Raw genomic sequence first — 10040 nt, 5'->3', positions numbered from 1 at the left:
GTTTTAGGGGAGACCAAGGTCACTCACTACAATGTCATGTTCAAGTTTAGCTACATCCTAAATCCAAATCTCTTAATTCTTCGTGGCTCAGGCTGCTTCACAGAAGTGCAGGAGTAAAGGCCCAGGTCCCTAACCTTCAAAGATAGAAGAGCCTGAGCTGCATTGGCTGCTTCCCAGGTCCCCCTGGCCCATGGTACTTCCTACCCCAGGGAATCCAAACCTTAAGTTAGGGCAAATGACTCCAGTGTTAGGACTAAAGGAATGACCATATATCTGCATGTCTGATCGACTTAACTAGATTGTGAGTTCCAGAACATTAGAAATCCTCTCTGATTCCCTTGTATATTCCCTCATCTCCCCAAAAGAGGGTTCATTACAGAGATTGCTTAATAAATATTGAATGAATGTTGGATGCCAATAACTCCACCCTCATTTTTTCTGCACTCTTCTCTCTTGACCGAATCCCTTCACTCAGCTGGGGCATGAGGCAGTAGTCAGTCACTCACGTCTAGCTTCAGGCACATGTCTATGCAAGGAGAAAGAATTCTCCTGGACTGTGAGTGAGCTGTTGTTTGATGGGGTAGAAACTAAGGAGGGAATTTTCATCACTTTCAAGTGACATATTAAGACAGTGAGTCAAACATATAAGCACCACAGTCAGAAGACCTTCAAAGACACTGAAGACACACCTGGCCTCACCGGGGGAGCGAAGTTGGTTTCCAAATAAATTGAAAATGAATAGAAATCTAAGGACCACTAGGATGAATTCTGACAGTAGCCTCCATGGTTTGTTAATAGTTTTCTCCTATCCTAAGAAGTGACTCATTTTTTGGTTCATTTCACACTGTCCCAATTAACCATTCGATTAATAAAATATCTTCCCACTTGCTGGTCTCCTACTGTAGACAGGGGTCTGGCCTATGAGTCCAACTCCCCAACCCCTCCCCATGTATCTGGTCTCTGGCCCAAATATACCTCTGGCAGGGATTTTGGAGGTCCAGGTCCAACCAGTGTCCAGCATACACCCAGCCTTGAGCTATGGAATTTCGAAAGAGGAGACCAGGTAGTATCTCTGCCCCTTAAGTTAAGAGACATTGATGGATCCTAATAAAGGCAGAACTCAGAGACCTTCACCTGGACCTCTCAGTTTACCCTGCCTTGACTGCTTTCCATGTTAGGCAGTACCAAGAACAGAAGGAGAGTGAGGGTGTGGACCTCCAGTCCTTTTGTCTGATAACTCGATAACAGTACTACTCTTCCAGGTCCCTTCTGCCCTGTTCAAAACCCTAAATATCCCTTCATTTTCTCTCCTAAACCCCCTCCCTTCATGGCAGACCAGGTTTAATTCCTCTCAACCACCATGTGCATGTGTGTATTCACACAGAAATATAATCTGCATGGATACCTGGAGGCACACAATCAGAAATAAAAAATATGCAGACATATTTACCCATACATAAGCACTGTACATAGACACATGCAGGAGTACATACATACATATATTTAAAATACAGACATACAGATATACAAAGTCTCAGGTACTCAATTTGTCTATACTACAAAAAACACTTGGCTGAAAACTGCTCAACCTCATTTGATCTCACTGAGGAGAAAAGAGAAAAGAAAACTAGTTGAGCTCCTGGAAAATGAGGAGGATGTGAAGTCCTGATCAGCATTGCCTTTGGAGATGCTGAAATAAACCAATCAACTGAAAATGGGATGATTCTGTGACCATGGCATGTACATTTTCAGATTCAGTCTGTGTCTGTGATCATAAAGAGTGGAGATTTGAAAATTATCTGGTTAATTGGCTTAACCTTGAAAGTAGGATGATTGAAACACAGAAGTGGATTTTTGGAAGGGCACCCGTTATAGGGGAGGGGAGAGAAGGTGGAAAGTAGGAGGTAAATTGTATGTTAGACTATGTTTGGCAATACTATAGTATTTGCTAAAGTTCTATTTTACTTTATACTGTATATTTGTGGACTGACAGGGTTTTCTGGAGTGACTTTTGCAAATTGGAAATCTGTATTCTGAGTTTCTCCCTCCCAAGCTTCAGTCAGTTGGGAGTTTCTGTATGTCCCCACTGACCCTGGAACTAGAAACCTGTGGGGAAGTGGTGAGCCCAGAGGCAATGGGGAAAAAAAGAGGTTTTTTTCTAGGTCTCCTATGGCTTCCTTAATCCTGGCTTAGGCAGTCATTTAAGGAAGAAAGGAAGGAAGGAGGAAAAATATTGGGGCTTTGCTTTAAGCTCAGAAAAGCCTGGCTGGTTGGTCAAGGTTTAAACAGCAATTTAAATCAGTCCCAGCAGGAAATATTGGGGAGCACAGCTCCACCAGTCACTCAGAGTCAAGGAGAATAGTGACCTAGGCGTTCTAGGACTGGACATTTCGAGAAATGCTCTCACTTTTCAAAGGGAAGTGAGAGCTGGATCTCTTGGGTTTAGGTAAAAGTTAGTTGATCGACTCTGAAACTTCCACATCCTGAGAATGGGCTAAGGCGAGAGAAAATTCCCTTACCCAGAAGAAGCAGCTGGGAGCAAAACAGAATGAAGCTATTGCCACTGCCTAAGGATGGGCAAACCACCCCAGAGCCTCTCAGGACCGAAAATTGGAATCTGGTTGTCAACGGGTTTCTTTCCTCCTCACTGATTTTATCTGCCCACCTCCATCCTCGTTTCTCTTGCATTTCTGTTCCCAGGTCAATGACTTTTTCTCCTCCACTCCATTTTCTCCTCCGTCCAGATTCCCCATGAAGCAGAGCCACAGACTACTATAGATTGAGTTTAGTGAAACTCACTATCCTCAGATATCTAACCCGGACTTCAGGTACAAAATCCAGGAAAAAGTTATGAGGGCCCAGCAATGATCTAAGACTTGAAATGGGGGCTAGGGAAATAATTGTCAAACTACGAACCCTGGCCAATCTCCCCTTCTTTCCCCTTTCTATCCTGATCTCAGAGCCTTTGTCCAATCCCTCTGGCACCTTCTCTTTAGCCTCTTACAGCCTTCATCAGAGATCAGCCTTCCAACCCAATGGAGCTTCCTTTTCCTCAGTTCATATCCTGTGGGGTGAAGGGAATGGGCTATTCTAACTGGGGGAGTTGAGAAAGGAGAATGCAGACTGGAGAGGGAGGAGTGTGTCAGGGGAAAGGGGTGCAGTTCTACTTCGGGTTCAGGAAGCACCTGGCAGGGAACTTCTTTCCCTCCAAAATTGGCCTCAACTAGAGAAAGACTTCCTTTCATCTCCCCCCTCCCTGCCCTTTGGTCCTCCCTGCACCCCCAAGCTCCAGCTCAACCCAGAAAAAAAGAAGGGTGCTTTCAAATATACAAACGCAGAAGGAAAAAAAAAGACATACTGAACAAACCCAGAAGCTCTGATTGGCCCAGCATGCTTTCAATCTTTTCCGAAAGCCAACCCTTATTCAGTCACCCACCACCCCCACTCCTCAGCGACACTGTCCCAGATCCCTCCCCGGGCCCCTCGCCCCGCCCCTCTACCCCCAAAGTCCCCCACACTCATACTGATTTCGGCCCCTATTCTCTTGTCTGACTTGGGGGACCATGAATTGTTTGCACAGTGATGGGCTAGAGATTCGTACTGTGAATATATAGATCCCAAAGGAGGCCTGGATCCTCTTCCAGTCTCTCTTAGCCCATCTGACCAGAGAGGTGGGGAAGTAAGGGGTGGGGAACTTTAAGAGGCAGCAACTGGTTTCCCACTCATGGACGTCTGAAACTTAGGATTAGTTTCTTCCACTTCTTAAACTTTTTTCTCCAAAAGAGGTCAAAGGGACATGAGAACTCAGGAGAGAATGGGTGCTGCGTTCAAGTGTAAGCTTTTCTTTAGACAGAGCCCTCCAGGGAATGGACCACAGTCCTCAGCATCCATCACCCAGGTGCAAGAAGATCAAGGAGAAAAGGTTATAGAAGAAAGGTCCTAGACCCGAAAATAAATAAGTTTGCTTTGCCCTGAGTCTGTGCTGTCTGCGCTGTACTGGAGTTTTCCTCGGACCTCGGGTTTCTTTCTCAGTGTTTACAAACACAGAGCCGAAAATGGGACCTGTCACGCGGAGGGTCCCTATGTACCCAGGTTGGGAAGTAGGTAGGGGTGGTAAAGAATGGAGGAAGGATCAAAGAACTCGAGTTCCAAGCTATGCGACACCCAGGGAGCCGTTCAGTCCTACTTTTCCCACTCTATATCCTCATCTGCTCTAACCCTCCATTTTCTCTGGCCTCCATACTCCCCCGTCCCTCTCTCTTCTCCTTCCCCTGTGTTCCCCCTCCCCCTCCCAGATCTGTGGTTCTGGGGTTTAGCGCCCCCGGCTCTCCTCCCTATTCTCCTAAGCCTTTCCCGGACCTCACATTCTTCCCAGTCTGAGACTTCAGAGAGAAGGCTCGGAAGGCCAGACCAAGTCAGTGAATAAGGAACAAACTCCTGAGCGAAAAGGGTAGGGGAAGAGGGTGTCCCTGAATTTCAGCAGAAATGAGCTCAGAGTCAGGGAGGTTCCGCACAAATCTCTGGGGAAGGGAGGTCTCCCCATTCCTGCACCTACTCTACAACCTATTCAAGAAAAGAAAAATGTATATACAAATATATAAAACACAAATACACCTACAAATAGATAACACAAAAATATACAGAATTTATACAAATAATCAGACAAACAAGCAAACACACATATAAATATGCACAAATATATAAAACACACGACCCAAAATACTCAAATATAGAAAATACAGAAACAAGCATACAAATATAAAATATACGAATATGCACAAAAATTCATATTCGCAATCCAACCAATTCATATTCATGCACAAATTTATACATTTACCCCCTCCCCAGTCACAAATACAAGACAGATTTCAGGCAACCCTAGGCCCCCAGAAGCCAATCTGAACCCCCGTTTCTGCCCCTTCCTTGCACTTATAGTCTCTCCCCGCTCCAGGAACAACCGGAATTGGGACAGGCTGTGAAATCAGCCCCCAGTACTAGGCAAGGCGAAGAAAGGCTGGGCTAGGCTGGGCTGGTAGCCCTGACTGAGGAGGCCCGAAGCCGGCCCCCTTAGCCCCGCCGCCAACCCCCTCCTTCTTCCCTCCCCCCCAATCCCATGTTCCTGGAATACAACCGCTATCTGTCCAGCAGAACCAGGCAGGACTATCCAGGAGCCCTGGGGTCTCAGCACAACCTGCTCCACACACCCAGAACAGCCCGTCCGAGGTAAGCTGGCTCTATGGCCACCCCTGGGACCCTGCCCAGCCCAAATGCCAAGCCCTGGGAAACGTAGCATCTCCCCTTCCAATAACCCAGACAAATCCGGAGCTGAATCCTGAGCCCGACTTCGCCATATTGTTCTGTCTGCAGCAGAGTCATCTAAGCCTAAAGTGAGCAAAAAGCTGAACCATACCAAACGTCAAACTGCAGACCACCATTTCTTTTCCCTGGCAGGGATCCCCACGCCCGGCCCAGTCCTGTCCCGCTTGGCCCCTGCCCCGCTCCGGTTCCAACCCAACCGGGCCTGGCACAGCTCAGTCCGATCCCCAAGATTCCACCAGAGCTTGCTGGGAAGCTCCCAGCCAGTCCCTCGCCCCTCGCTGCTACCCAAAAGGAACTGAGAGACCCCGAAAGGCAGCAAACTAGAGAGCGAGAGAACCTGAGAAAGGAAGAGGGAAATCTCGTTTTCCGTTTAAAAAAAAAATCGTAAAGTCAACGCGGTTCACAACGCCTGTTTACCTTACCTTCCCGGAGCCTGGCCCTGCGTCCCTCCCAAGCGGCGCAAACTGCTGCGGACTTAACGTACAAATAATGAGCAATATTATCACAGAAATAAAGAGAGAAAATAAAGATTCGAGGAAATCACCGTTAGCGTCGTGAAGGCGAGAAGAGGGACCGGAAAATCGGTGTTTTGGGGGCGGATGTTTTTTCATCAAACTGTATTATCTTGATGCAATAAAGCCGGGTGATAATGTAATTTTAAAATATATATGTCCAAGCAAATCGCGCCGCAGAAAATGACAAGCGCATTAAGCATTCCAATTCAAGCCGGCTCCACCTACCAGGCAGGCCTCCTAATTAATGAGGCCCCAACTTAGAGTCGGCTGCATTGGGGGGAGAGAGAGAGAGAGAGAGAGAGAGAGAGAGAGAGAGAGAGAGAGAGAGAGAGAGAGAGAGAGAGAGAGAGGTGGGGGAGGAGTGAAGGAGAGGGGGAGAGAGGGGAGAGGAGAGAGAGAGAAGAGAGAGAGAGAGAGAGAGAGAGAGAGAGAGAGAGAGAGAGAGAGAGAGAAGAAAAGAGAAGAGAGAAGAGAAGAAGTGTCATTGCGGATAATTGATTACCTCCCAATCAACGATAACTTGTTAGCAATAGTCAATTGCTCCGTCTCTCCGCCTCTTCTCGCAGTCCTGGATTTGCGCCTTCGCCTCGGCTCCTCCAACCCCTAGCCGCTAGGACCAGGGGCCAGGGGCCGCGGAGACATCTGACACCTTTAAATAGCACGGAGGAAGACGAAACTGGAGCCCGGCACGCAGTGTCCCCTCTTCGGCCCGGGACTGCGGGAAGCCCCGGCGGCGCCCGCGCGCCCCCTCCCTACGACCTCCTCCCGGGGCCCTGGGCAGCTCTGTCGGCCGCCGCGGTAACCTTGCGCCCAGCCCGCTCTCCCCTCCCCCAGCAAGCCGGGCAGCTCTTCAAGGACCCCGGTGCCCTCCACCCCCATCCCCCACCTCCGCGTCTGGAGTTGTCGCCCGGGCTGGAACTTTTCCCCCGCTCGCTGCGGTTCGGGTGGCGGGCGGCGGGAGGAGGGTTTGGCAGCGGCTCCCGCGAGCGCCCATAGCCGGAACCTGCCCCGGCTCCGGCCCCCGAGCCCAGCATGACTTCCAAAGAAGAAGGAAAAGCGTCGTCCGGGGAGGAGCGGCGCCGTAGCCCCCTGGACCACCTGCCACCTCCAGCCAACTCCAATAAGCCACTCACTCCTTTCAGCATCGAGGACATTCTCAACAAGCCGTCGGTGCGGAGAAGTTACTCTCTGTGCGGAGCGGCGCACCTGCTCTCCGCTGCCGACAAGCACTCCCCAGGCAGCCTGCCCCTGGCGGGCCGGGCCCTGCTCTCTCAGACTTCACCTCTCTGTGCGTTGGAGGAACTAGCCAGCAAGACCTTTAAGGGCCTGGAGGTCAGCGTCCTGCAGGCAGCCGAAGGTAGGACTGCCGGTCCCCGGCTCAGCAAGCCCGTCTCTACCCTGTCCTGCTAGTCAGTGCGAAGCTCTGACTTCTGCCTCATCCGGAGTTGGTCCAGGCCCTCCCTCGACTCCTCTTTTTCTCTCTCCTACCCGACTCTGGCCTGTGGTCTGGACCGGCTACTACCGGGCCAGGTCAGGCATAGATGGGACTACATAGCTCACTACCTTTTTCCTCAGGGCGGGTGGTTACAAGTGGAGTAGTTTTGGGGTTGGTTGGTGTGCCTCTGGAGCCTGAACTCCCACGCTGTCCTACCCCAGATGCCTCTGCTCAGAGCGCTGCTTATTCACAAATGTCCCATGCTCAGCTGGGCCAGGGAAACTATGTACTCATTCGGTCCGATGGGGCCAGGGCCCCGGGAGCCGGTGCTGCCGCAGAGAGCTGGCCCAGGCCTTCCTGGATCGGGTAGGAGAGGAATTCGGGGATTCTTCTCCAGGTCCAAGGGGTGGGGGGTGGGGGCTAGGAAAACGACAGAAAGGGTGTCCTTTTGCTCAGTTCCTACCCAAACCTTTCCATTTCCACCCCCAACCTGCCTATGATCTCCATACAGGCCGCGACGGGATGACCATCTTCGGGCAGCGGCAGACGCCTAAGAAGCGGCGGAAGTCGCGCACTGCGTTCACTAACCACCAGATTTACGAACTGGAGAAGCGCTTCCTTTACCAGAAGTATCTGTCCCCAGCCGACCGCGACCAGATCGCTCAGCAGCTGGGCCTCACCAACGCACAAGTCATCACCTGGTTCCAGAACCGCCGCGCCAAGCTCAAGCGGGACCTGGAGGAGATGAAGGCCGATGTGGAGTCCGCCAAGAAACTGGGGCCCAGCTCGCAGGTGGACATCGTGGCTCTGGCCGAGCTAGAGCAGAACTCGGAGGCTGGCGGAGGGCGGCCCAAATCCCGGCCCAATTCACCTGTCCTGCCGGCCGGCCCCCCTCAGGCCCCTGGGGTGGGCCACCTTCAGCTTTCCCCCGCCTCACCCCTCACGGACCAGCCGGCCAGTAGCCAGGACTGCTCGGAGGACGAAGAAGACGTAGAGATCGACGTGGACGACTGAGTGGGGGTGGGAGCTGAGCGTCCCTTGCCCTCTGCAAACACAAGAGACCCCCCCCCCCCTCCCACCGACTCATATCCTTCCCCAATGACCTCGTCCTCTCTCAGCTCCCCGGACCATGCGATGGGAGCTAGGATCCCATTCTACTCTTCCTTTCCTTCCTCCTTTCTTCCTGCCCATTCTTTGCCCCTGATGGACTGTGTCCTCCCCACCTCTTCATCCTCCCGGACTGTAGGCCCCAGGGAGCCCGGGCTGGTCCCTACCCTTCCGCCGCCTGGCTCCTTCCTATCTAAGCAATAAACCCCAAGACAGCGGCCCGGCCTCAGCTGTGGACGGGACCGACTGCCCGGGGCCTGGACATCAGGACCCGCGCCGGCCCTGCCGCTGTCCAGGGCGCAGTTGTCTCCTCTGCTCGACTCCGCAGACCCGAGCTGCGGGTCAGAGAGTACCCCGGAATGGTGCAATTCTGTATGGCTTCTGTATAAATATTTAAACGTATATATTGGGGAGGGAGGTTTCTTATTCTTTATTCCCCATTTTTTTTCTTGGAGGTTTCAATTTTTTAAAACGTCTTCAGAAGTCCTATGTCTGACAAACGAAAAACAAAACGGAGAATTTTAAATAAGAGCGACTGAGGGAGCGGAAGTGAAGGGATCCGGGTCCCCGCTCCCTTCCTCCCACCTCTTCCCGGGGTACCCGGGCCATCCCTGCCCGACTTCACTTAGGTGGAAGATCCAAATTTGCCTTTTTGATTTTTTCCTTGCATGTGGTGCCTGTGCCCGGAGCAGGGCCCTTCCCTGCGGGCGATCGGGGTATTTCTTTCCTCCTTTGAAAAGTTCCTTTCTTTTTTCGCGCGGGGAAGGGGTGGGGGGAAATGGGGTCCGACCTGCAAGTTGAAAATCGATCCGTTCTTTTCCTAGCGAGTAGAGGTTTGTTTCCGATGCAATTTCTGCCTCACGTTACCGATTAAAGCTATTTTTACCATTCCCGCTGTGCTACTGCTGTACTTGAGAAGCTGCTCCGCGTTTTCCTGGGAGGGCAGTGGCGACCCCGGGGCTAGGAGAGGTGAAAACGAACACAAATAATCCAGATCTCTGGAATGATTTTTTAAAAAACTTTTAAATATTGTTTTGCATGTGATAGAAACAGAGACCAGGTAAATCCCAACCTCCCTTCCCCGGCAATTGCGTTGTTGCACTGTTGCTACGGTCCTGCTCTTGGCCCCACTTGGACAGAAGTGGTTTGGTTTCCGGTGCGAATTTTGCGCACTGTCTGGATTCTGCCCTCGGCCTCTGCTTCCCACAAATAAAATATTTTCCCTTGACTAAACTCCATGATGATTGTGTTTAACTGAGGCACCCGACCTCGGGAGTCAGAGACTTGAGCTTCCACGAAGTGGTTTAGCGGTTCCTCTTGGCTATGCCTCAGTTCCCACGACCCCTTTTTGTCTTTCTGTCTGTCTACTCCTCCGGCCCTCCAATGGGACACACGAGTCCCCCGAGCCGACGGGACATGTTCCCTCTGTATCCTTTGTACTCCATCTCTCTTCCCCCAAAATGGGGAATATGAGGGTGATAAAATAGGGAAAGGATGAGAGAGAAGAAAGAGAAAAGAACTGGCTTGAAAACAAAACGAAACGGTCGAAACGAGCTATGAGCAGCTGAGTTTCGCCAGTTCCGGGTAAATATACACGGGGCTCGTGTGCTTGCACAAACAGATACAAATATGTGTTTGTGTGGGGGTGGGATTAGGGGGATGGA

At 51.2% G+C, this 10040-nt stretch overlaps 1 protein-coding gene across 1 annotated transcript; it reads left to right on the top strand.

The window, feature by feature from the left end:
* Nucleotides 1-6866: 6866 nt before the first annotated feature.
* On the top strand, nucleotides 6867-8284 carry LBX1 (ladybird homeobox 1). The gene is made up of 2 exons (XM_072638829.1): nucleotides 6867-7191; nucleotides 7781-8284. The coding sequence occupies exons 1-2, from the start codon at nucleotides 6867-6869 to the stop codon at nucleotides 8281-8283; spliced, it is 828 nt and encodes a 275-aa protein (XP_072494930.1). The 3' UTR covers nucleotide 8284.
* Nucleotides 8285-10040: the final 1756 nt, after the last annotated feature.

The sequence above is a fragment of the Notamacropus eugenii genome, chromosome 1, assembly GCF_028372415.1.
Source record: "Notamacropus eugenii isolate mMacEug1 chromosome 1, mMacEug1.pri_v2, whole genome shotgun sequence".
In the NCBI taxonomy this organism is placed as follows: Eukaryota; Metazoa; Chordata; class Mammalia; order Diprotodontia; family Macropodidae; genus Notamacropus; species Notamacropus eugenii.
Note: the sequence above shows the minus strand (reverse complement) of the source record. Positions and strands in the feature narration are given on the sequence as shown.

Excerpts from the sequence above, each read along its gene's own strand:
- LBX1 (XM_072638829.1), top strand. The coding sequence starts at position 6,867 with ATGACTTCCAAAGAAGAAGGAAAAGCGTCGTCCGGGGAGGAGCGGCGC. Across the intron at positions 7,192-7,780 it reads CGTCCTGCAGGCAGCCGAAG|GCCGCGACGGGATGACCATC; the intron begins GTAGGACTGCCG and ends ATCTCCATACAG.